Source organism: Penicillium subrubescens, assembly GCF_028828155.1.
Source record: "Penicillium subrubescens strain IBT 31985 chromosome Unknown utg000007l_segment0_segment0, whole genome shotgun sequence".
Taxonomy (NCBI): Eukaryota; Fungi; Ascomycota; class Eurotiomycetes; order Eurotiales; family Aspergillaceae; genus Penicillium; species Penicillium subrubescens.
This window is the reverse complement of record NW_026643157.1, coordinates 1,358,394-1,383,164: the sequence shown is the minus strand read 5'-3', so window position 1 is coordinate 1,383,164 and position 24,771 is coordinate 1,358,394. Positions and strand designations below refer to the sequence as shown.

Here is a 24,771-nt window from a genome sequence, read left to right as displayed (position 1 = left end):
GGATGGCCAAGGCCAATCGAGATCTATGGAGTATGGACCCTTTCAATCGATGCACCCCGCTGCTGGACCAGCCCTGAATTGGTAAGATTCTCCGTGATGAGAAATCGAGCTGTTGAGTTTCAGATTATTCATTCTGCAGACACTGCAACCTTTCAAACCTTGAAACCAGAGTGGCCTTCTGCCCAACACGGTCCTCTTGCCCAGAATGGCCGACTTCCCGTCGGTCTGGGGCGTCTTGAGTTCATCCGAGCTCCACCGCCACGAAGGTGGACTCTGCTGCAAAAAGTCTCCGTGATGGGTTGCAGAGCTTGCGCAACATCACTGATTCACTATGATTAGTATTGTTCGGACCTCGGTAGGCAAATGAAATGTAGTCGACAAGTTGACGGATCTGAGGGGTATTTCATCAATCTGAATCATAGTCAGACTGTCAGACTGGAGACAAGGTAAGATATGATGTGCAGGAAAGTGGAGCTGTAAGCACTCTGAAAGGTTCAAATTAGGTAGGTGCAGTTAGTGTTTTACTGTGTAATACTTAATAATAGGAGTAACCATAGAAACTCCGACGGAGTCTACCCTAAATTGAAGGTGTAAAGTTAGACTATTGCCGTCTCCAGAAGCTTCTCCGGGCCCCATCGGCAACCGGCAAGTTGCTTTATAATATGACACTATGATCGCAACCAGATCTACAATCCTGCCTCGGTCCCCTTCGCTGCCCCGCTTGACGGTCGTACAGGTTTTCTCTCGTTATAAAAGAGCTGGTCGCCCGGTTTGTGCTTAGGAGTTACTCTGTACAACCGTTCATACCCTCCTGTTCAACTCTCCATCAATTCATTCTCACCAACTTTCCAATTCAAAATCACCTCTTCCTCTTCCCAATCTACATCCTATAATCAATTCACATCATGGCCAACAAGGCGCTCGTCTTCAAGGAGATCCCTCAGGGATACCCCGTCCCCGGTCAGCACTTGACTGTTGAGCCCGCCACCTATGACGCCAACGTTGCCGCTCCCGCCGATGGCGTTGTTCTCCAATCCCTCTACACCAGCTTTGACCCTTACATGCGCGGTCGTATGCGCCCCGCCGAGGTCAAGTCCTACGCCCCTGCTTTCGACTTGAACAAGCCCATCGAGAGTGCCAGTATTGCCAAGGTCATCCGCTCCAACACCGATTCCTACAAGGAGGGTGATCTCGTCATTGGCCATGTCGCAATCCAGGAGTACGTTTCGCTCGATGGTCCCAACTTGGCCCGCATCCGCAAGCTCGAGAACCCTCTAGGCATTGAGGATATCCGTGTCTTCCTCGGTGCCCTCGGTATGCCCGGTCTGACCGCTTACTCCTCCCTGTACGCCATCGGTAAGCCCAAGAAGGGCGAGACCATCTTCGTCTCCGCTGCTAGCGGTGCTGTCGGCCAGATTGTCGGCCAGCTCGCCAAGCACGAGGGTCTGCGCGTTATCGGTTCCGTCGGCTCTGATGAAAAGCTCGATTTCATCATCAAGGAGCTTGGCTTCGACGGTGGCTTCAACTACAAGAACGAGAAGCCCGCCGATGCGCTGGCCCGTCTTGCCCCCGAGGGTATCGATATCTACTACGAGAACGTCGGCGGTGAGCACCTCGAGGCTGCCCTGGACGCCATGAAGAACTTTGGCCGTGTCGTCGTCTGCGGCTTGATCTCCCAGTACAACTCTGCTCCCTACCCCATCAAGAACATCCACAACGTCCTCGTTAAGCGTATCACGATGCGCGGCTTCATCGTTGGTGACCCCGATATGGGCCCTATCTACACCAAGGAGCACCAGGAGCGTGTGCAGAAGTGGATCAAGGAGGGCTCGTTCAAGGTGCTCATCCACGAGACTGAGGGTATTGACAACGCTGCCGAGGGTCTTGTCGGTATCTTCTACGGCAAGAACAAGGGCAAGGCCGTGCTGAAGTTCTAAGGAGTTGCATTATGAATACCATCCCTAGCTTTATATGACTGGGGGGATATGGAAAGATAATAAATACAATGAAATAATGAGATGCCCGCAATGAATACCTGCAATTTAGTTCGCTCGGAAAGGCCTCGGTTATCACGATCTGGGAATGTAACGAACGGTAGATAGCTGTTGATATAATTTGAACAATTGCATCCAAGCACTCAGTCCATCAAAGTAGATATAAAACATGAAAATCCAAGAAAAAAGCAAGTATTGTAGTCGTCAACTCCCCTCCCACAGCTCAATGTAATAGCCGGGCTAAACATTTAAGGTGCCCGCATCGGCCAATTTCGGCTGGGCGGAAAGCCGTCAGCCAATCACCTGACCCGCAATAAGATGACATACCGAGTCGGACTCCCGAGGCTCTTCAACCTCATCCTTGTGCGAGTTGAACCTCTTCGTCCTTCCCTCCATTCAACCCGCAACAATGGCTTCCTTTGCGCGCCCGTCGCTGCTCCGGCAGACTCTTGCGACCACCCGGTCGCCCCTCCTGCGCCAGAATGTCGGCGTCTCGCAGGTGGTCGCTTTCCACGCCTCCGCCCGGAAGCAGATCCTGCCCCCGTTGCCTCGTGAGTAGAGCCTGTGTCTTGGTCGGAAGTGATGGGATTGTAGTTGGGAGGGATATCTGGTGTGATTGTATGGGATATGTGTGCTAATTGCTGTCGAATTTATAGAGTCCATCGAGGGAACCAGTACGTGCTTGAATACCCGAACCTTTTTCCGCGCCTTTGGCCTGGCCCTTTCCTAGCCTCGGATCCGCTTCCATATATACCCTACATGACTCTTTGAGAGTCGATATATTCGGAATTCTAGCTGGAAATCGGGGCAAGTGGTCGGTCATTGGAACCCCTTCTAACCGACTTTGATAGTGAACGACCCCGTTCCCGTTCCTAGCCCTCACCCCATGGAGGGTAGCTATCACTGGACTTTCGAGAGGTGCGACCCGAAACCCTGACCATTCGATCGAAAGCATTCCTAATATTTGTACCAACAGAGCTGTCTGCGTCGGCCTGATCCCCCTCAGCATTGCTCCCTTCGCCGCCGGCTCCCTCAACCCCGTCATGGACGCCATCCTCTGCTCCCTCCTGGTTGCTCACTCCCACATTGGTTTCCAGTAAGCATATTCGCTTTTTCCAGGCTATACTTCCCTACGATGCATATTCTAACATGTTCTATTAGGGCCGCCATCATCGATTACTTCCGCCCCCAGCGTGTGCCCAAGTTCTACTCCCTGTGCAACTGGCTCCTGCGCGCCTTCACCCTGACCACCGCGGTCGGTCTGTACGAGTTTGAAACGAACGACGTGGGTGTCACCGAGGCTCTGCGCCGGATCTGGAACGCATAGAGTGGAGCGGTTGTCTGAAAAGGGTCGTTCTTGGTTGTTTTCTTTTGTTCCAGGTCTAGGCGTTCCGCCTTTGTATATGTCGAAAGCTTCTTTCATTTTTCATTTGTCTTGCCCCGAACATTGGCTCGGTGCTGAATTCTATTGACCACGGTCTTCAGAGTAAGAAAATATAAACTTGTGTACCAGTCGATTGATGTCAAAGGTAAAAGCTGTCTCTTTGGACAAGATCTATACCGAATAACGTAAACTCGTAAAGTATAAGCTCAAACCTATACCTCGCTCTAACATAACAAAGCCCATGCCAATGCTCATAAAAGATACATAATGTATACCCTCCCTCTATGTACTTGATTTAGATCCCACAACAATACACCATTCACTCTTCTCCCTCCTCCTCCTCATCCTCATCCTCCAAAACAGGATCATCCAACAACCGATCCTCATCATCCGCCTTCGCCATAACAGTCTCAATCAACTTCAACGTCGCCTTCAACGGCATCCCAATAACATTATCCGCCGTCCCCTCAATCTTCTCCACCAAAATCGACCCCAACCCCTGCAACCCATACCCTCCCGCCTTATCCGCCCCCTCGCGCGTCCGCACATAAGCCAAAATCAACTCATCCGTAACGTCCCCATCAAACCTCACATTCGTCTCCTCAACAATCGACTCGATCGCATAACCAGGCTGCCTCGCACTCGCCAACGGCGCCATCGCCACAAGAGCCGTAAAAACCTTATGATCCCTTGCATCCCGCAGCGCCCGTAGCATGGTTACATGGTGCGCTTCTGAGCGCGGTTTCTCCAGGATAGTTCCGGATGAGATGTCGACGACGATTGTGTCTGCGGCGAGGATGAGGGCTGGTTCGCCGGCGGTTTCGTTGGAGATTTCTTGTGAGTAGACGGCTTGGGCTTTTTTTGTTGCGGTGCCGAGGACGTATTCGAAGGGGGTTAGGGTCTTGGGTAGGTTCTCGTCTGCGTTGGAGGGGATGATTTCGATGTTGGGGAGGCCTAGGTAGGAGATTATTTGGCGGCGGCGCGGGGATTGGGAGGCGAGGATTACGCGTTTGTTGCGCAGGCTGTTGAGGACTGGGAGGGATAGTGGTGGTGGGCGGGGGAGGGTTCCTCTGGCGGGTTTGGGGGGATCATAGGCTGGTGGGGGGTCGATTGGGTCTTCGTTGCCCAGGAGGTTTGTTTTGGAGTCGGTCATTTTGTTGGTCTGGGGTTTTTTGGTTGTTGGAAAGGACTTTGGGAGGTGGTGGGAGGTAGGAAGTGGAAGATCGTCGGAGTTGGAGCTCGAGGTTTTTGGGCTGCTGCCCGCACGGGTTTATACCAATACGGTCCCCGCTGATCTTATCATTGGTGGGGGGTTTGCAATGGCACCATCATAGGAGTCATGATTTTCTTGAGAATTTCAGGTCATTGAGCTTGACAATATTGAGGGGGTCTAGATAATGTACTACTTAACTCATACCTGTTTTTGACAGTATGCCGGACTGGAGGCTGAATGGATCCAAGTTGAGAGCCCAGGGCAACCAAGGTCATGCCTGGACCAGCCCTCTAATAGTAGAAGATTATGAAACCTCTTATCTTTGTGGTCTAACCTTACAATTGAGATTCCTTCCAATCGTTAATCTTGTTCTTCATTGAAATAATTGACCCTGTCATACATAGCAATGAAGGACTTGAAACGTTATCTTTGGAAGGTACCAACTTTTGACATGGTCGACTCTACGTACCTCGCGAAATATATAGTTTTACATGTAATCGACCGATCGACTTCGATTCTTCCCACAACTGAAAAGGCACATAGAACTGGATTTAAGACATTCTAGCCAAGGTAATATAGTATCTGGAAACACAGCCTTAAGCAAAATATCCCACAGAAACGTCGACATGTCGGTCTGCAGTCTTGGCAGAATCGAGATCGGGACACTTTCACATGCTCGGGAAAAAAACCTGAATATATTTACAACAGTGAAGGCCATGCACATCGTTAGCTGAATAGAGCCTAATTTTTGATGGTCAGCGTAGTGGGAAGTGGGCAAGCTGATCTAATTAGCTCTAGGTATATATTCATACAGAGGATCTCTTACTACATCACAGTGATTTTTCGGTCGATGCTTGTTTAGTGGTTCTCCGCACGTGATTCTACCAAAGACTGGACTTCCCCTGAATGAGTTACGAACGTGGAGTGCTAACGAGGCTTAGAATAATCGAGATGGAATCAGATTTATTCCGGTGGAAGCAACTGGCCAGTCAGTAGTAAATTCAACGCCCCAATAGCTCCATAGTGACAATCCGTAGCATACATTCTGGCCCCCGGGGAAAAAGATGTACAAAGAAGGTAAGAATGCAGCATGTGACAGGCGATATCCTAAAATTCCTGAAACACCAAATTCCCCCAGCATTTAATATTTACAACACCACTCGCTCATGTGGGGGAATCCAGCCGTGGAGACATCGGGACGAGGCACATCGATGGTCGAATGAACTAGACAAAGCAAAAAATAATACCCCGGAAGTGAGAACACGTCAGACGGGAGAAACCGTCAAGGCGAAAACCCGGCCGGCAATCATTCTCATCAAACCGGGCAAGAATGGAATTGAACAGAGAAATGCAAAAGAGACTCGTCGCAAATGCATGATTTCATTTTCGTGTGGGAAGGAGCCCCGTCCGGGACCTCGGTACATCTCCCATAGCCCCCCCTTCCCTCCCCATGGGGTAACCGCAAGCCCATCAGAACAGAAGTTCGGCGCAGGTACAGGGGAGGGATGCAAATGGGCCATGGACCATGCAGAGTGAGTACAGTAGTCGATCGAGCGACAATGCAGCAGTTTTTATGATGGTCGGAAGGAATCATCCACTCGGCCACCCTTGTTCTCAATCTCGGCAATCAGATTTTGCCGCTCCTGGAGCTTCAGGTGGATGAAATCAACGGTCTTTTGTAGGACGATGCTTTCGCTGCGGCCCTGCCCCTCTAGTCCAGGCACCAATTCCGTGAGACGATCGAAGCCCTCCCGAATCGCCGCTCGGCGTTTCTGTTCGGAGGCAATGTGGTTGTTCTTCTTCTCTTGGTCGGTCAGACGAGGTTTCTCCTTTTCTTGTCCAGAGGCAGACTTGGATGTGGCGGTTGGGGTCGAGGAGGACCGATCATCGTCGCCGTCGGGGTTCATCGTGCGCTGGGGATAGAGGCTCTCGGACGAATGGGAGGGGGATGGGAGGTGGTGGAGGCGTGGTAGAGGTCTCGTAAAAGGGAAGATGTCGTTCGCGTTGGTGATATCTTTTAATCTCGGTTCAAATCGCAGGCGTAGTTGTAGAAGTGATCGAGAGCGGCAAGTGCGGAGGTCGAAAAGAAACGATCGGGGAAGACGGTTGGAGAGGAAAGCAACCGATAGGACCGATAAGGGCCAATGCGGAGAAACCGAGTCTCAGTCGGGAACGTGGGCCTTGACTGCTTGGCAGTGTTTAAACGTCATAGAGACTGTTCCGCTCCACAGGCCACAGCTGCACCTTGCCTTTGATTTTTTCGTGCCGTTCTTTCTTTGTCTCATGTCATGCGCAGAGAGGAAAGCTTTAAGCTCTCAGAGTCTTCTCTTCTAATCTCAGCTGCGACTGACCCAGAACTCTCTCATCATTCCAGCTCTCAGCCCTGCCACTAGTGGCGATCTCGTCCCTGCCTAGCAGCTCTGGTCGGGTGTCGTACGGTCGTGTCACCATGGCCCACGAGACTTTGCATGGATCATGCTCGTGTGGTCGTAACGAATACACCATCCAAATTCCCGACGATGTTGCCGACCATGCTAATATCTATTTCGACACTGGCAGAGACAGCCGTGAGTGTATGGTTAAAACTTTAGTTCCGATCAACCGCGCTAACCCGATCTTGTAGGCCAATTTCTCTCATCCTGGCTGCGGGTCCCTCTAGAGTGGTATAAGTCACACACTCTATCCTTCTTCCCAGATGAGACTCACACTTCGATTCGTCGCGTATTCACACCTCTCAATGCGCCCAACACTCGTCGCATCTTTTGTGGTTTCTGCGGGACCCCATTGACCCTCTGGACGGAAGAGCCATCGGAAGAAGCCAATTTCATGTCCGTCTCAATTGGCACTTTGTCTCGTGAACACCAACGTGTCCTGGAAGATCTGGGCTTGCTTCCGGAGGTAATTGGTGAAGAGAAATCCGTTACTGGACTGGCAAAATCGTCGGCTGTGACAGCTGGGTCCGACATTCGGCCCTCCGCGATTGTGGTTCCGTCTCTTCGTGAGGCTGATATCTCTCGAACCTTCCACCACGGCACTGCAGGTGGCATCCCATGGTTCGAGGAGATGGTCGAGGGAAGCCGGCTAGGTCTGTTGATGCGTCAACGACGTGGGATGGGCGTTAGTCGCGACAAATCGACCTCGATCGAATGGGAGATCAGCGAATGGCGTGACGATGGCTCTGGTGGACTCGGACAGGATAGCGATGATTCTAATGGGCAGACTACAGGGAAGAGAAAGCGAGAGCGTCAGGTAGACGTGGAGGCCTCGCCCAAACGGGCGTGATGGACCCGCGTACCTCCTAGGCGCCGCAATCGCTGACTTAGCGAGGGGTAGCTCAAAAATACAAAACGTCTGTTCAATTCGCACTTTTCATTCCCGTATTTCTGTAATTTCTTCATATTCGTGGCGTTGAGGCTCCCGTTCCCGTCCCGTTCCCGCTCCCGAGCCAAGTTATGCTTCGGACCTGCTATATCAACCACATATCCAACATCCAACGACAAAACACCATAGATATGATTATTCCGAGGTTCTTGGGAGAATCCTCTTGTTCAAATTTATGTCAGAGATTGTCCCCTCCAAGCCCATAACACGTAGTTTCAAGCTCGGATGGGCAATAGTCGAGAAAGCCATGTAGGGTCCCTGCTTTCGTATATTGGACTGTATCATAAGATCGAAACCTTCGATAAGGAAGGTTCGAAGGACCATGAGGCAGAATCTCGTGTCTGTCACAGCCGTCTTATCGATATGAAGACACTCTCGCCTGGCGGTAGTGGCAAGTGCGTACTGGACGCGTCCGAATAGCTTCTCCGCCCCAGCTTTCTCTCCTCTCCTCTTCTCCTCTCTTCCACCACACCCCCCACACTCCAACTTCATCAAGCCAAGCTCCCACCATAAATCCCCATCTCGGTAAGCACTCCAGAGGTCCTCCAGCCTTGCCTCATGCCTGCATCATGCCGGGTGACGACGGGGATCCCGTTTTCCTGAGACGTTGCTGACGGTTGAGCTCAGCAACCCTGAACGGCTTGAAGAAGCTGTGGAGTGCCGTCAAGGGCCGTAAGGCCAGCATCTTGCACCCCCTCACAGTGGAGAAGGTGAGTTTTGGTTGCTTTGCTGCAGTTCTGATGTACCTTGCCGTCGATATGTGAAGCTATCTCATGTTGGATGTGACGGCGTGAGCTTTCACCCTTCACGGCAGTTTCTTTGAGAAGTGATACTGATCGGTCTCATATCCGAGAGAAAAAGTCATCTCGGGCATTAAAAATGCCGCCAAGAAAGTGCGCCATCGCCTGCTGGCATGGGTAAGCTAGCTCTATCGCTGATGATCATTGATACAAATGGACTCTATGTACTCACATATTCTTCCAGCTAAAGGGCAAGAAGAAGACCGTGGGTCTGGCCCAGGGATTCAACGACATCTACCCGTATGATACCCCAGAACCACCGCGCGATAGCTCCTCGTTGTCTGGAGTCACAACCTGGGGGGAGGAGAATGACGAAGGGGAGTTGCGCGAGCGCCCATGGGTAGCCCCAGCCCTGACAGCTGGGGACGACGCCGTTGCTCGCTTGCCAGTGCTTGTAGGAATTGACCCTGCAGTGCTGCAAAGCCTCGGCGGCCGTCCTCAGCGCTCGCCAACTCGGCCGATGGAGTCACCATACCCCTTCGGGCTGGTTACTATCCTGGAGGGCTCAGTCTCATAACTAGAGACGGCGATCATCACCGAGCCGCCCAACGGGGAAGTAACCGACCTTGAGCATCCTCCTCCTACCCATTAGGGTCGACAATCGCCCGCGACGAGTCAGCGGGGTAAGTTAGAAGCTTCCCCATGAACACCTCTTTCTCCTGTTTACTCTTCCTTGGCTTTCTCCCCCGCGACGCTTCACTCTCTCCATCAAAAACCCATCACTTACTCGCAGAAGCGTCCCGTCTTGGGACAGAGCACTACTTCGGAGCAAGCCGAAGTAAAAGGTACATCTTGCAATATCTAGTCAGTCTCGACGATTTCGAATCCCAGTGACTGATATCACGATAAGAAGTTGCGTTGTCTCGTGCTCTGGGCCCAGTTGCCAACACCTTCTGCCCTTTTCCCCCCTTCCCCCTCTCCCCTCCCGCGCCGTTTCTTTCTGGACATCGCAAGATGTTCACCCGCCGACGTGTCCTTCGAGACCAGGGGCTCACTTCGGAGCAGACCGAAGTAAAAAGTGAGTAATAATATCTTGACTTTAGATCATTATATCACCTGAACGTTAGTTGACATCTCTATCAGAAGCTGCGATTTCTCAGCCCCTGGTCTCGTCTCAGCCAACCGCCGAGGCTCAGCCTCGTTATGAAGAGTACCATTGCACCCTTTTCGAAATGGTACCGGTTGGAACCCGTTCCAGGTGTCTGCCTCAAATTGACAGTACGTATTCCCAAATGAGATTAGAGATACGAGTGAATATCATCTGACCTGTCTTTTATAGCTCACCCAACGTATGGCACCCTGCCATCTGATACGCCACCATTCGTTCGTCGCCCGCAGCTACCCAAGTCTCGGTTCCCTCGGCCTCAGGGCCAGGTCTTCGTCGAGCCCCCTGAGCTCGGTATCAGCGATGATACTGAGGCCGAAGAGCAGGTGCCGGATGCTCTTCTTCGACGAGCGGTGTTTTCAGGAAACGCCGTCGAGACACGGGGTGCCACACCCGTACAAAATCGCCAGGGAAGTAACGACGGCCGCGCCGGTCCCCAAGCGCCGCCGACCCTTGCTACCTACACCTCAATAGCGGCGATTGACCGACAGCCACGGGAATGCTACGGTCCTGTCCAGCGGAATTCACCGACTGCCGACAGACTCCTCGTGGGCCCGAACGAAGGTGATAAAATTTCCTCGCTGCCTCCGACACCCGGCAGTGCACGTTCACCTGGGATTCGTCGAAAACCTCTCCCGAAATCGGCCCGCCCCGTCAAGATGCTGGATTACTGGAAAGACGTGCCCCATTGCGGCGGCGCGATCCAGCAGTACGCCGATGCTGAGAGATTGGCAAACCCCGCCTGCGTGGACAAGGTACCGCAGCCACGACGACCGCACCGCCTGGTCAAGGGCAAGAGCATGTTCAATTTGGGCTCGCTCTTCCGGGGAAGTCGACCCGAGTCTGGTGCGGCCGGGGTCCGGATTGCTAGCCAAGGGTCCTCAATCACGAAGCCGGCAAAACTGTCAATATCGGACCCTGTGCCAGCCCCCCAACCAGTCCAGCCTGCGATGCCGAAGCTGGCAATGTCTGCGATCAGTGTGCAGGCAGAGACCCTCCCAAGTCCGCCGGTGCATGCCTCAACCGTCAACCAGCCTCCGGCAAACCCAAGTGTGAGTCCCACGGCGATTGCCCTGCCGCAAGGCGGGCAAGGGGCTTCAAACCCCCAGTCGTGGGCCAGGCTCACCCAGTGCGTAAACCGGCTGGGAAAGCGGTTGGTCGAAGAAAACGACCCTGACCAGCGAAAGAAGCTGTACGCAGTAAGTTGATCTCACCTTCGCCTCGCGTATTTGATGAAAAGTGAATCGAGTCTAATTGTTAATGCCTTTGCTTTTGATAGGACTTCGTTCGTCTGATCACCCTCCGCGCCGACGTTGCTTGTCGGGAAGAACTTCGCACCGAGCAAGAGTCTCTTCTCGTGGTGATGCGTGCAGAATCCTCGGGACGCCGTACCCTGGCGTCTCTACGGGCTCTCGCGCTTTACCAAGAGGATGAGACCCTTGGCAACATTACGGTGCCGACAGACCAGATCGTGTCGGAGTGGTAGTCTGCTGGTGTTGTCGTTGGGTTTGCCCCTTGTCGAGAAGAAGCTGGGGGTGAGTCGGGCCCGTGCGGTGTGGCTTGTGCCTGTGGGGGGGGGGGAGGGTTCCAGGCCTTCCAGCTGGTTATGATACCCCGTTTCCATGTTGCTGGCGTTCTTTTTTCTTCTTGGGCTGGAGGCTGGACTCTCTCTCGGATTCGTTCGTTTTTGTTCGTTTCGTCCCGTGCTGTTTCTTTTGGTTCGGGTTCTTTATTTTTTTTTCTCTTCTAGTGTATGAGTATGGTTCCGAGCAATTGTGTGGTTCTCAAATCACACTAATCAAAATCGCCAGTACTCGGGAGCTTGCTGCTGCTTGTCACACATCAGTAGAGTGGATTGTCCATGATATCTTCTTACAATTATAGGAATTCAAATATTTGTGACATTATGTGGGTAAAAATGCCAGTAATCTCAACTTGGAACATTTGTTCTCAGAAAGGGACAGATGATCGAGATAATAGAATCACGTGACTAATACAGCCCTATCTAGATGGGGATATGAGTTTTAGATTCAGTGTAGACATCATGGTATTCATGTATGGAAATTCGATATGAGCTCTGTGGTCAGATCTATTGAATCAGAAAGAGAATCAGACAGAGAAGCAGAAAGGCAAGTATTAGTTAATCTTATTCTGTACCAAAATACCCCATCAATCCCAAACAGGTTTAGTATTAACCCGAAACAAAATCAATTCCAACCTGACGATGGGTCCATCTTTGACTCGGTCCCGAAAAAGAAAGCACGCATATATCGAAAATAAAGAGCTTCGGTGGATCCAATCCCATCACCCTCAAGCGCCAAGTATTGCGACTTGATAATTTCTTTTCGGTCCGATGCTTCCAGCTCGAACCCTCGGGCTTCCGCGCAGCAACTGCATTCTATCGTACAGTGACCCACCCCACGCTGCCTTCCAGGCGTAGGTTCGCGTCTCTGACAGCATCCACATTGGCGACTGGAGCAGCCACCATTGCGTCGCAATCGTCGACGAGATAAAGATGGAGATACCACTTGGGTTTGGATCTCCAGGTATCAGATGCCCTGCGGAATGGACCAGATGGTAGTAAGGATTCCAATGCGCAGAGGTACTGCTTGTCAAGCCGATAGCTCTTGGAACATTTTTTCATTTCATCGAGGTACGTAAGGAGCTGCTTATCATCTCTGTCATCATTTGATTCGATAATTAACGTTTTGCAACTCCATTTCAGGTATTCCTCTCTCTGTGTGGTATATCGAAGTACTAGGTCAAACTCCAGGATTTTCTTGAGAAGCATGTCAAGGTTGAAGTTCTAATTGAGGCTGCTTGAATCATGCTCCAAATAATATTTGGCCACGGAGAGCCGGAACTTTTGCAGAGAATCGAAATCTGCATGCTTTTCAATTTTCTCGTAAAGCGGGATAAGGGAGCAGCTAAACATTTTGAGAATAGAACTCTTGCAGATTATCTTTTAGAAATTTGACAGGACTGAGAGGAAATTGCGAGTCAACTGGAGTATAAGTCAGGGCAACCTGGACACTGATCTATGTGTGACAAGCCAGTTCCGGAATAGGGTGCGGCGAAGCTGTACTAGCCGGGAATGGATCAGTCCCTTACATATTCGAGCAATCCAAAAACTTTCTAATCCAGTAACTGTTCTATAAAGAGAGTCTGGTGCATGACAGAGAATACAGTGTGGCAAAAATCAAGAGATATGTTATCCCTGCAAGGATGTCTCGGAAAATAGATAACTTGCTGAGTCTCCTACTCCCAGCCTCACTTTCTCTGCAAATCATACAACATCAACTGCCTTGCACAACCTTTCTTTTGCCGGCGACCTGCGACCATGGTCAAACTGTCTCCTTGATGGCTGGACTAGACAAAGACCCAGATGGAGCCCTAGGACCCTCGGGACTTAAAAGCCGTGATGGAAACAGTTCGCAGCCTTGGACGGATCGTGAACATCTCGACCATCCAGGCAACCATAGGCCAATGACAGACCAGAAGGAAACGGGGGCGAGGCGGCGCAAATGCACCCTCCAAGTCAAGGATCCGGAGCAACATGGAGAGACGCGGGGATCGCCTACAAAGATAGGCCTGCTCCGGTGCGGATTTGAGGCGTGGGATCGACTCATCGGTACAGGTGGCCATGAAGAAGGCCTCGAAACCCTGGTCTTTGTTGCCGAGCAGCTTTCCGATGAAGCCACTTAGGGTACGGGCTAGGCTAGCCCGAGAGAAGTACATGGATAGTAAGGGCTGAAAGCAGTCACGCACAAATACCGGAGAAGGCCCATATTCAGACGGCCTCCGGTAGATGGATCCCTGCTAGTGCCATCATCGTTACTCTTGTGCAATTCCGAGATGTAGGCCTCATACCCGGTCCGGGTCGAAATCTCCATGCCCATGGGAGTGTCTAGAATGGTGATGAACATGAACATGGCTTGGAAGGCCGATTCCAGAAGTTCTTTGGCGATGCCCTTGATACTGTTCGATGGCCACCACCTGCGGTCCCCTTCGGGTGGACCATGCCTCACTCGCCAGCCAATGCCACTAATTCAATCTATGCTTTGCAGAATTTTGTTGTTCACCAGTGACATACTCCGGTACACCTGATGTTATTATCAAAGAAGGCACCGTTGGATCTCGCGTATACAATTTTCTGGATGATTCCTAAAGAATATGAGGCCAAGGAGTTACTAGCCCAGTACCCGCGTTATCCAGAGGACATTTAGGAAGATCGCTAAAAGTGAGATGAAGAGGAAGCGCCAATATCTGGTCGTTGTCTCCGTCCTGACTTCTAGCTATTCAACAACTACTATTACCGTTCTGGGCGATCGTAATCAGGTAATGGCTTTTTACATCGCCACTGAGATAAATTTGATACTCTACAGCGTCATCGCACTACCCATGCGCTTATGAGAAATGAGTGTAATCTAAACGATATCGAATTCAGATTACTTTCAGACTGCGTACACCCGCCCTTGTTACTCCTAGAACTACACAATGACCCCCAGAGCTGGACCTCCTGCCTTCTTAGTAAAATAGTCTTTTGCGATATCTTTCGAATATTTTTGAGGTAAATCCTTAAATGTGTTCAGGATATTTAAAAACACGCGTGCACAAAGATTAATAAATCATAATAACGACGCTCGAATTTATGCTTTTCAAATATCAAATAGCAAGAAATCAACCTCCAATTAATGATAAGTGACTTGAGAAATATAATAAAACAAAAAGAAAAAGAAAAAAACATGTCTATGTCTCCATCCCGCTATACATCAAAACACAAACGCTTCAAATGCAAAATATCAAGATCTAGGGCTTGCGAGAAGAATGAGACGTCAAATCTTCTCCATCACTCTCTCGAGTCTCCTTGCTTCGAACACGCAGAGTCATACCAACACCAAGACAGATGATAACGACAGCAAACTCCTCAAGTACAGCCATAACCAACTGGACTGTTACGTTGCCATTAAGCAAGCTGAACTTGGAATTGTTCAGGAACCAGACGAAGAACGCGTACAGCACACGCACGAGGATAAACGGGCTCGATAGCGCAACAGCCAAAACGGTGCGCTTCTCGCCACGCTCAATAGAGCCCTTTCGCAGAGCCACGACTGCCAGCATGGCAACCATAACTGCCCAGCTGACGACGTACAAGATCATGCCGATCTTGACTTTGATGTCGGGGTGCTGCAGACCCTCGGCAGACATGTTGGCCGTGAGACCGACAATGCTCAGGACCATTGCGACGGTGGTGAGGATACGGAAGAAGGGGAAGGCAGGACGAGGTAGGGCCGTGCGACCGGTAACCTTTTCAATGGAGAGATCACTGTACCAAGGATCGTTAGTATATTAAGGTTGTGGCTTGGCGGGGTTGGGAACTCACGCTCGGGATAGGAGGCCAGTGCAGGCGAGCATCAAGGGTGACAGGCCAATTGAGCTACAGATTGCGGCTGCAATGTAGAGGCTGACGGAGGAGGAATTGCTGATTGTTGCGAGGTCGCAGCATGCGCCTATGATTCGGGCTAGGGCGAAGGTGGTGAGGAAGAGGAAGCCGCTGTTTGTGCGGAGGCCATGGCGAATGACGAGGAAGATGGAGAGGAAGAGAGAGGGGAAGTAGACGATCAGTTCGAGGATTGAGATGCCGTGGCGGTAGGTAACGGCCATTGTAGGAGGTACTGTATGGCTTTCGTCTGTATAATGTATAAGGAGAGATGTAGAGTGCTGATGGAAATGAGAAAAAGGCTTGCTGGGAACAAGAGAAAGGATATTGAGTTGGTTGATGATGATGAGATATCAAGCTATGTGAGGCTTCAATCTCCTATATAGTATTTTCTTGCCATCTTGCATACCATTTTGGATGCTGAGGCTGTGCCATAGAGAGGCTTGTAACGCGTCGCAGAATCTACTCCACTAAGGATAGAACCAGCGTTCTAGAATGGGGCTTCAGGGACACTAATGAAATTTTAGCCATCGGACCCATTTCATCCAGACAAAATCATCAAAGCATTCATCAGCCCTACCTCTGTCTCGTTAAATTGGCTTATGCTTGACAAGCTTTTTGGTAACTTCGATCGCAATGCATTCCCCATTGGGACTAGCGTCTCACTTATTACCCGATTAGGCACAATCTTTGAGAGGCGGTGCACTCGGGCGCTCGGCAACTTCCGACGTGATGACGCCCCTCTTGGCCATCATTAGGCTCCCCTTTTGTACCTTTTGTACAAGGTCGCAAGGGATTCCCAAGAGAGCAAGTTTTTCAAGCCCTCAAAAGGCCTCTCCTATATCATGGTTTATTGTGGAAAGCCCAGCAAAGGCTGCGGCCAGTGTCGCACCAGAAAGATCCGATGCGATCAAGTCCGCCCAGCTTGTTCCCAATGCATCCGGGCAAAGCGGGACTGCCCTGGATATCGGGACCAGCTATCATTAATGTTTCGCGACGAGAGCAAATCAGTTGTACGCAAAGCCAAGGCGGAGGCGGGCTCCTCTGCTAGTTCGACTTCTTCTGCGTCGTCAGCCCGGTCTAGACAGAAGCGGTCGCCAACGCGATCGTCTCGCATTGTATCCCCAGATGGGAGTGGCACTGGGAGTCTCCCGTCTGAGCGGGACCTGCCCCTGGTGGACCCGGCGTTCGATTTCATCTTTGATATGGGTCCACCGCTGGACTTTGCCATGCTAGATCCCTGGTCTATACCGCTAGAGGTCCAACCCCCACCTGAAGCATCGAAACAAGAGGCTATCTGCTACTTTTTGCGAGGCAATGCTATTCCCGGTAGCTTGTGGATGGAGGACTTTGTCAATCGGTTCTTGGCTGAGCCGGGGGCTGCGTCTAGCCAGAAAGCGATGCAATCTACTATAATTGCCGTGTCGTCGGCTATGCTATGCCGTGTCCGGAAGATGACGTCGCTAAAAGATCTGGCGCAGAGGGAATATGTTGCAGCGTTAAATCATTTGAACACGGCATTGGCTGATGTGGAGGAGGCCAAGACGAACCAAGCATTGGGGGCTGTCGTACTGCTTGCCGTTTATGAAGTAAGTTCTCCCTTCTTGCCCCCTCATTCCAAAGGATGCAAACTGGCTCGGGTTTGACACGCGTCTCAATAGGTTGTCACTTCACGGGCACCGCGGGATATTGACCAGTGGACGAACCATATCACGGGGGCTACAGCTCTCCTAGATTTGCGGGGCCCTGAGCAGTTAAAAACAGAGATCGGCCTTCGTCTGTTCTTGCATCTCCGCTATCAGATTGTGTGTTTTATCTTCTCTATTCATCATGGTGCCAGTACCAGACCCATCCTCTAATACCTTACAGATTATCAGCTGTATCCAACGAGATGCCCGGGTACCGCAGTCTTTACTTGACTGTACAGAGTACGCCATGTTCCTCCGACCAGGCGAAGCTCACGGTAACCGCTTGATCATGATCATCGGTCGTCTATCTAATCTTCGCGTGGATATTCAGGAGAAGATCCTCACCGACAACCGAGAGATCATATCAGTCGCCTCCAGTATCGAGGCTGACCTGATTGCCTGGTTAGCCGCACTGCCGCCAGACTTCACTTACGAAACTCACACCAAGTCCCCTTACGATTTTATGTTCCAAGAGCGCTGTCGTGGGCTGGCTCTATACGACGACAAATTTCACGAGTACCCAAGTCTCTGGGTCTGCAATACGTGGAATCAGTACCGTTGCGCCCGCATTCTAGTCAGCGAGATCATCCTCTCTCATATCAGGAAACTGTCCGAGTCAAACTCCATTCGATTACTGTCCGATGAATTCCGACAACATTGCAAGACTATCTGGGCGAATACCCGACGTCTTGCAGTCGATATCTGCCGCAGCGTGCCATATCACCTGGGCGCACACCTGAAAGATGCCTCGCCCAATTTCCCACCTCCAGAAAGTTACATGGGAGGCTTGATGCTGCTTTGGCCTTTATTTTTGGCAGGCATTGTCGAGAATCCCAATCACGCGCTGCGCCGATGGGTCATTCAATGTCTGAAAATGGTTGGCCATAGTTATGGGTTCGACCAGGCGCTGGCTTTGATGGATATCGTGGCTGTTGACCCGGGTATTCTACGCGAAGCTGCGGCACGAGCTGTGGAAGAAGAGTATGCCTCGCCAGAGGAGAGTGTGAGCCCTGCGGAGGAGCTGCCTGATCTCCACTGGAGTCAGATCCCGTCATCGGCAGAGACCATTGTCTAGCCGATGTTGGGTAATCTTATTTTTTTTTCCCCTCTACATCGTTCATTATGCCTTGAATGACTTGCATAATCGGTACAGTCAATGCGGTCGGGCGTAGGGCTGGAACCCTGGGGTTTGGAACTGGGACTGGGAGTGTAGCGCTCGGACTCTCTATCACGATCATGAATCATGACACCTTATGTACGCGGGGAGGACATAGTTAATTCCGATAGGATCTTTTAAAATGGTTTTCTTTCCTTTCATAACAGGAATGATTTCGATTGGTTATTACCCTTGTAAAACCCTGCATTCTACGGTGTAGGACCTCGTGCGCTCTAGTGTTGGAGCATGGGTCATTATTAGGTGGCTATGCAGCTCCGCCCTGCTAGAATGCGGCTAAGCGCTGCCAAACCATGGGAGTAATACATGCTGCGGCAAGATCAAACAGGCTAGAAGAGGGGAATGTGACCTTCATTTTCCAATTGACAGGGATTTTGTTTGTGTTAGATTAAAGTGCGGGCTATACAAAAACGCCTAACCCAAGGGTAAAAAGGGTTCTCTTTATGTAGTTTTGTTCCAGAAGAGAGAGCCGCATCCCTAGCAGCCTGGAACCTCAGGCATTGTGCCCCACACTGCCCCTCTTCTTAGCCTCTTAGCTTCTTCTGTTCGTGCGTATCGCCAGCCTTATGGGGATCACAGCGTCAATTCTGCCTTGACCCCCATTGTCATTTTGACTCTGGCTGTCATTCGCATACCCCGCCCACTAGTGTCTCGTTATGTGCCTCTGGCCTGTGTTCCTTTGATGGATCTAGCGAACGCCTTGGGCTACGCCTTGTTGTATTAGGTGTCAAACAATGCTCTCTCCAACCCCTGAGACCTGATCCGCTCTTGAGAGTCATGGAGTGCCCGGGTGATGTATAAGATGGGGTCTCTTGCCTGACCATGGTAGTCATTTTCATCAGGCACAAATTCAATCTTCTCTGGATCTAGCAAACTCTCTATCTTGCAAGTAACCACAATCCATTCATCGGATCCAATTGAGACATTGCATATTCTTTGCATCATCTACAAACCACATCATGCCTATGTTCGAACGGACCATACCACCACCCATGTGGTCATCCTTTCCATCCAACAGACTAGATACTCGCCATCGCGGCTCTACCATCTCCATCTCCCCCGACTTCCCAAACACCCTACCAACCCCGATCCCCATAATGGGGCCCAATCACTCCCAACCTCGCAGCAGCCGCTCCTCTCTCATCAACTTCTGTCGCGGCGCATCCTTCCGAAAGAAGAAGGCCTCATCCTGGGATCCCCCCTCCTACGAAGAATCACAATCCCACCCAAAAGTATCCTCAAAGTCACCCCGACCATCCACAGAATCCGACTCCGACTCTCGCTACTCCTTCCTCAAAGATTTTGACACGATCTTCCTCGTCGATGACAGTTCCAGCATGAGCGGGCCTCGCTGGGCCGAAGCCGAAAAAGCCATTTCAGCTATCGCACCTATCTGCACCCAGAACGACGCAGACGGTATTGACATTTACTTCCTCAATCACCGCCGCGCGTCGACAGCGTCTACCACGGGAGTCTACAGCAACATCACCACCGCCGAAGACGTCCGCGAGATCTTTCACAGCGTTCATCCCCGCGGCTCTACACCCGTCGGTCGACGACTCCTGCAAATCCTCACTCCATACCTACACCGCGTGCAGGCCATGCAAGCCGCCCGCACGGCCGACGGATACCTCTCCAACCCTGCGCTCTACGTCAAGCCAGTCAACATCATCACTATCACAGACGGCGAGTTCACCGACGACGCGGAGAGCGTTATCGTCCAGGTTGCTCGGGTCCTTGATAGTGCGGGTTCTGGAGCGTTGCCGTGGCAGGTGGGCATTCAATTTTTCCAGATTGGAGAGGATGAGAGGGTGAGACGGTATTTGCAGGAGTTGGATGATGATTTGGGCAAGTGGTGTCGGGATGAGAAGGTGCGGGATATCGTGGATACGGTGCCGTGGAGGGGGAGGAGTGGGGAGGTGCTGGATGCGGAGGGAATTTTGAAGTGTGTACTGGGGGCGATTAATAAGAAGTATGATCGGAGAGTGGTACAGTAGTTTGATGATGGATTGGTGGTTTGGTTTTAGATTTTACTTCTTGGATGTTTTTTTATACTCGATCTTTTTTAATGATTATCTGCGTTGATCGCTTTATTCTTTGACCTTGCCTATGCCCAGGATAGACGTTTTGTTTAGTATTCTTGTTGAGAGCGTGAGATGGGTTTGGATGGCAGTATCATTATTTTGATGAAGTACTAAGTCTATAAGATTCATGAGATCCACGGGGGTTCGCCCGATAATTATTCAAGCACCAATCAAGTCGATGACTGTTGTTTTGATGGCTTCGATACCCGAGTGTGTTCTTCTTATAGCTGCCTTATACAGTAGTTACTCTTCTCAATAGTTCAATCCCCAGCTGAATATCCAGGGTTGAAATAAGACGTATCACTCCAATTATTCCCATCCTGGCTCTTATTCATCTTGTTTATTCCCTAGCAGGTTAGCACCACTTTAGAACCGCCCAAGTGGAGTCTCATCCTGGCCGAGCTAAATTTCCCAACATCCCCACCCCCAACCAATCAACGCGTCACATTGGCCGATCTCCGTCCCTTTCTTGCGTCAGGGGCCTGAGTCGGCGCGTTCATTCGTAGAAATTGCTGTGATGTGATATCCTGGTTGGAGATCCAATGATAAACCTGTGTTGGGAGGAAAGGGAAGATGACTTGCAGAGTGGGAAATATGATGTGTTTCATGGCGTTGTTGTTCTACAGGGCTTATGGACTGTAGGGATCGGAGGTTTATTGGGGTTGAGTATGAGAGGATAATTGGGATGAAGATGGAGTACAATAGAATTGTACTCGGGATAGAGTCTTGAGATTACTCCAGATTAGGAGAATTAATGAACGGATCAATCAATAGTATACATCGTATTCCCGTACGAACCACACTTTCTAACTGATTTGTACCTTGCAGGAGCGGGGCGAACCACGGTTCCACCGGCAAAGCCACCGAAGATGCTAATTAAATAATTCAATCAGTCAAATCGTTCATTCTCCCTTTCTTTTTCTTCCTTCTCTCGATTCTTTTTCTGGACTCGACCATTAAACCTCGACTGGCTGCTCAATTGCAGATTACAAGTATCATTTACCTTGTTGCCTACTTAGCCTTGATCGTGAATATCCTTGTTTATCCAAGTTCCAACTCAAGCCTGACTCCACTTACCCTGGTTGTTGTCGCGTCGATCGGCATTGAAATTCATCGTCGATTATTCCCCGCAGTGCCGATCGTCTTCGCTACGTAAGAGAAGAAAAAAACCTCTTACCTCCGCTCTTCCGTGTCCCCCTCGCGACATTACCTTAAACAACTCAATTGACGCCTCCTCCTCCTATACAACACACTAAATACAACCAATTCCACCGGTCGCGGTAGCTTCAAACTGCGCGCTCCCTCAGTTCACCCACCAACCACCCCCGGTCCCTCCAAGCGCCCGGGCCCTGACGCAGGTACCAAGTGGCTATAAGTCCACGTCCCGGCGCTTCGCCCGCCCCTCACCCCCGTCATTGGTTGTTCTTGTCGCTCTGCAGTGTGTCTGGAATTTAGCCCGCGGTTCCTGAAGCATCCGCGTCCGACCTGCACACTCGAAACGGTGACAGGCTGGGTTATTCCAGTGTCGGCCACTGTCACACAAACATCTCGAGTCCAATTCTCCACTTGGGGCCATGACATGGTGATTTGTTATTGCACCCTGCTCTAGCCTCCAAGGCTCGTTGCTTTGAACCCGATTGCCCACCTGAAACGCGTCTCGGCGATTTATTCTTAGACCTGTCATTGGCTTGGAACTGGGGCTTGCTTGGGGGCTCCTCCTGAAACAGGTACGGCGTGTGCTGCAGCGCCAGCGCTGTGTGTCGGCTGTAATTATAGAAACAGGTGCTTTTGTTGTTATTGTTGACTGTTGACGGTTAGCTGTCTAGACTGGTCTCTCGGCGGCTCTCATTCTTCTCGTCTTATATTTGATTCTTGCGCCAGCCTCCTCGACTCTCTGTGTTTTCTCTTTGATCGTTGTTCTTTCCTTGTATCAAGCTTGACTCGACTTCTTTTCCTTTCTTTCTTTTTTGTCTTGCATTTACATTCGTTTCTTTTCTGTACTATATTGGGGGTGTTCTACTCTATCCTTTCGTTTCATCTTTCGTTCGACCAGCATTACTCTTGCATCCTGTCCTCTCTTTTGACTGTTGACCGACCTTTCTTTTTATCTCTTTCGCTCTGCATATTTTCCTATACTATTCCTTGCATCTGCCGGTCTGGTGAACCTGGCTCTTTCTTTACAGCGATTCTTGCATTGCGATGACCTCGACCACCCTCATGACTTTCTTATTGTGAGTGCATTGCCTGCGACTTACCTTTGGTCTAATTGTGATCACTAACAACATCCAGGACAACCAACCCCGAGATCCGATCGGTCAAGCTGCTCGGGTCATGGGATAATTTCACAAAGCCTTATCCTATGGAGAGGGACAGGCGGGTTGGACCGGGCCAATGGCGTGGATGTCACACATTTACGGATATTATCGGAGATGGGCCGCCTGGTGACAGGTCCCAATGGCGTACGGGAGGTCTGAAGATGGGCGCCACTTACTGGTACTATGTAAGTCATCATGGTGGTTCTTCTGACAGTATAAAACTGACGAGAATCCACACAGTACTTGCTGGACAATGACGTGGAATACTTCAGTCAGGCCGAGCCTGTCACAACTAAATGTCCTTTCCTGCCAGGGCAGCCTGTGAACGTGCTAAATGTGCCAATCATCCTTCCTGATAGCTCCCACACACGTTCGAGTAGCAGCAGCTCGCAAAAGTCCAACTACCGGACAATGAACCCCGAGGACAAGTTCATGAACCCGCGAAAGCCGCCAAAGCCCAGCTTGGCACGCCTGCAGACCTCCGTGCCTTACCCTCAAAATCTCAATCCGGCCAGTACTTCCCCGGGTTTAGTTCATCGCAGTGCCTCCCAGCCAAATAGTGCCACGCGCAAGTACCATCATGGAAAGGATGCTCGTTCTGTCTCGCCTCCGCGCAACCGGGCTCTCCCGCCCTTCCGAGCTCCTCAGGAGACCAAGAGCCCGAAATGGACCGAGGTGCCATCAAGATCTAACACGGTAGAGGGAAGGATGCAGGAACGCCGCAATGTACCTGGCAATATCATAATTCCCGGGCCCGCTTCTTCATCCGCAAATCACCCTGAACTGCATGCCGCTTCCACACTCCAAACTCGCCGCGCAATGAAGACAAATGGCAGTGAGCCCGGACAGGGCCGGAATCTGCTCACCGTGGAGACGCGCCCTCATTTCCGCAAGCCCAGCGTTTCGAGAGGCGCTGCAGCGGGTCCCACTCTGCGGACCGTTGATGAAACACAAGCTCTGAAGGATGCTCTGACATTGGTGAACTCCAATGATCTAGCAACTCCAAAGGTCCGCGATATCCACGAGAAGCGACTCCCCACACTACCCAACACTCCTTCCTCGGTCATGGATGAGGCAGTGCACGCCTTGGACGAGACCGACAAGGCCATGAACGCTCAAGTCCTCCGCAGCCACTTCTCAAGTCTAACCACCACAACCGCCGAGTCCATCCACTCTCGCTTTATCCCCGAACACAGCCGCTTCTCAGAATGGAGCACAGACACCGAGACCGAAACCGAAGATAACTCACCCGAGTCGATGATCTCCACATCCACATTCAACCAAGAAACCACCGACTCCCCAGCCATCGATGACTGGCACACCCCAGAGCTATCCCAAGCCAACGACACCGCAACAAACACCGACCCCAACACCCCCCCACCTGACCGTACACTCCAAACCGTCCTCCCCCAACTCCGCCTCCGGCGACATCCCCCCCTGGAACATGAATTCCATGGGCATCTCCCTCCCCCAACTCACCGTCTCCCTCTCCTCCCCGGGCTTTGCAACAGGCCTGGGCATCGACCAAATGGACGAAGTGGAAAGCAACCCCAAACGCCACGCTGCCCTCTTCAGTGCCCTCGAGTCCATGGAATCACTTTCGTTATCCCGCAGCCCAGATGGCTCGCCCATTCTCCTACCCGATATCCAGCGCCGCTCAGATGCTGAGCGCAGCGATGTCGATGAGGAAGTGTATCGACGTGTGCTCTCCCGTGCGAGCAGTGCTTCGTTCCGTGGGAATAGCACTATGCAGGAGATTATGGATGAGCTGAGTTATCTTAAGAATATGATTCAGACTGAGATGGATGGGGAGCCGTTTTAGGGTGTGGTTGTTCGGGGAGCTGTACTCTTTTGCTTTTCTTTACGCTCGCTTGTATATTGATTCGTCTGGGTGCTGGTTCGCCCGATGACGTCTGTACTATTTACATATAGAATATTAGTGCCGTATGTGCAATACATCGTTCATTGAAATTATGGAAGATAGCCACCTGCACGTCAGTCACATCTATCCGCTCTATAGGAACTAAGGTTTCATAGAAATAGATTCGCTTCAAAGTTCCAGTTCCTTGAAGATCATATGTGCTATATAAATTGTCTACACAGATATCTGATAGTGAGTCCCTCTCTAAACCCTCCCACGAATCAAATCCGCCGCCCGCTCCGCAACCGCAGCTTACAGGGGCTGAACGTGAT

General features: G+C 51.1%; 12 protein-coding genes across 12 annotated transcripts; 8 read left to right on the top strand and 4 right to left on the bottom strand.

The window, feature by feature from the left end:
• Positions 1–905: 905 nt before the first annotated feature.
• Positions 906–1,937, top strand: N7473_010267 (MDR family NADP-dependent oxidoreductase; the record flags this gene model as incomplete). Its single annotated transcript, XM_057156206.1, has 1 exon — positions 906–1,937. One exon carries the CDS (start codon positions 906–908, stop codon positions 1,935–1,937), a length of 1,032 nt encoding a protein of 343 aa, XP_057004861.1.
• Positions 1,938–2,403: 466 nt separating this feature from the next.
• N7473_010266 (CybS family protein) lies at positions 2,404–3,321 on the top strand (the record flags this gene model as incomplete). The annotated part of the gene is made up of 5 exons (XM_057156205.1): positions 2,404–2,545; positions 2,651–2,668; positions 2,846–2,912; positions 2,971–3,090; positions 3,156–3,321. The coding sequence occupies 5 exons, from the start codon at positions 2,404–2,406 to the stop codon at positions 3,319–3,321; spliced, it is 513 nt and encodes a 170-aa protein (XP_057004860.1).
• A 376-nt stretch (positions 3,322–3,697) lies between these two features.
• On the bottom strand, positions 3,698–4,531 carry N7473_010265 (nucleotide diphosphatase; the record flags this gene model as incomplete). Its single annotated transcript, XM_057156204.1, has 1 exon — positions 3,698–4,531. The coding sequence occupies one exon, from the start codon at positions 4,529–4,531 to the stop codon at positions 3,698–3,700; it is 834 nt and encodes a 277-aa protein (XP_057004859.1).
• A 1,631-nt stretch (positions 4,532–6,162) lies between these two features.
• N7473_010264 (uncharacterized protein) lies at positions 6,163–6,498 on the bottom strand (the record flags this gene model as incomplete). The annotated part of the gene is made up of 1 exon (XM_057156203.1): positions 6,163–6,498. The coding sequence occupies one exon, from the start codon at positions 6,496–6,498 to the stop codon at positions 6,163–6,165; it is 336 nt and encodes a 111-aa protein (XP_057004858.1).
• A 342-nt stretch (positions 6,499–6,840) lies between these two features.
• On the top strand, positions 6,841–7,919 carry N7473_010263 (uncharacterized protein). The gene is made up of 2 exons (XM_057156202.1): positions 6,841–7,158; positions 7,215–7,919. The coding sequence occupies exons 1-2, from the start codon at positions 7,041–7,043 to the stop codon at positions 7,871–7,873; spliced, it is 777 nt and encodes a 258-aa protein (XP_057004857.1). The 5' UTR covers positions 6,841–7,040; the 3' UTR covers positions 7,874–7,919.
• Positions 7,920–8,541: 622 nt separating this feature from the next.
• Positions 8,542–9,289, top strand: N7473_010262 (uncharacterized protein; the record flags this gene model as incomplete). Its single annotated transcript, XM_057156201.1, has 3 exons — positions 8,542–8,548; positions 8,600–8,682; positions 8,957–9,289. The coding sequence occupies 3 exons, from the start codon at positions 8,542–8,544 to the stop codon at positions 9,287–9,289; spliced, it is 423 nt and encodes a 140-aa protein (XP_057004856.1).
• Positions 9,290–9,726: 437 nt separating this feature from the next.
• Positions 9,727–11,363, top strand: N7473_010261 (uncharacterized protein; the record flags this gene model as incomplete). The annotated part of the gene is made up of 4 exons (XM_057156200.1): positions 9,727–9,790; positions 9,856–9,990; positions 10,052–11,076; positions 11,157–11,363. 4 exons carry the CDS (start codon positions 9,727–9,729, stop codon positions 11,361–11,363), a joined length of 1,431 nt encoding a protein of 476 aa, XP_057004855.1.
• Positions 11,364–13,270: 1,907 nt separating this feature from the next.
• N7473_010260 (uncharacterized protein) lies at positions 13,271–13,809 on the bottom strand (the record flags this gene model as incomplete). Its single annotated transcript, XM_057156199.1, has 2 exons — positions 13,271–13,595; positions 13,652–13,809. The coding sequence occupies 2 exons, from the start codon at positions 13,807–13,809 to the stop codon at positions 13,271–13,273; spliced, it is 483 nt and encodes a 160-aa protein (XP_057004854.1).
• An 877-nt stretch (positions 13,810–14,686) lies between these two features.
• Positions 14,687–15,541, bottom strand: N7473_010259 (uncharacterized protein; the record flags this gene model as incomplete). Its single annotated transcript, XM_057156198.1, has 2 exons — positions 14,687–15,203; positions 15,261–15,541. The coding sequence occupies 2 exons, from the start codon at positions 15,539–15,541 to the stop codon at positions 14,687–14,689; spliced, it is 798 nt and encodes a 265-aa protein (XP_057004853.1).
• Positions 15,542–16,091: 550 nt separating this feature from the next.
• Positions 16,092–18,080, top strand: N7473_010258 (Zn(II)2Cys6 transcription factor; the record flags this gene model as incomplete). Its single annotated transcript, XM_057156197.1, has 3 exons — positions 16,092–16,906; positions 16,979–17,122; positions 17,187–18,080. Exons 1-3 carry the CDS (start codon positions 16,163–16,165, stop codon positions 18,078–18,080), a joined length of 1,782 nt encoding a protein of 593 aa, XP_057004852.1. The 5' UTR covers positions 16,092–16,162.
• Positions 18,081–19,138: 1,058 nt separating this feature from the next.
• N7473_010257 (uncharacterized protein) lies at positions 19,139–20,176 on the top strand (the record flags this gene model as incomplete). Its single annotated transcript, XM_057156196.1, has 1 exon — positions 19,139–20,176. The coding sequence occupies one exon, from the start codon at positions 19,139–19,141 to the stop codon at positions 20,174–20,176; it is 1,038 nt and encodes a 345-aa protein (XP_057004851.1).
• Positions 20,177–21,195: 1,019 nt separating this feature from the next.
• On the top strand, positions 21,196–24,400 carry N7473_010256 (uncharacterized protein; the record flags this gene model as incomplete). Its single annotated transcript, XM_057156195.1, has 4 exons — positions 21,196–22,494; positions 22,553–22,763; positions 22,819–24,058; positions 24,090–24,400. Exons 1-4 carry the CDS (start codon positions 22,463–22,465, stop codon positions 24,398–24,400), a joined length of 1,794 nt encoding a protein of 597 aa, XP_057004850.1. The 5' UTR covers positions 21,196–22,462.
• Positions 24,401–24,771: the final 371 nt, after the last annotated feature.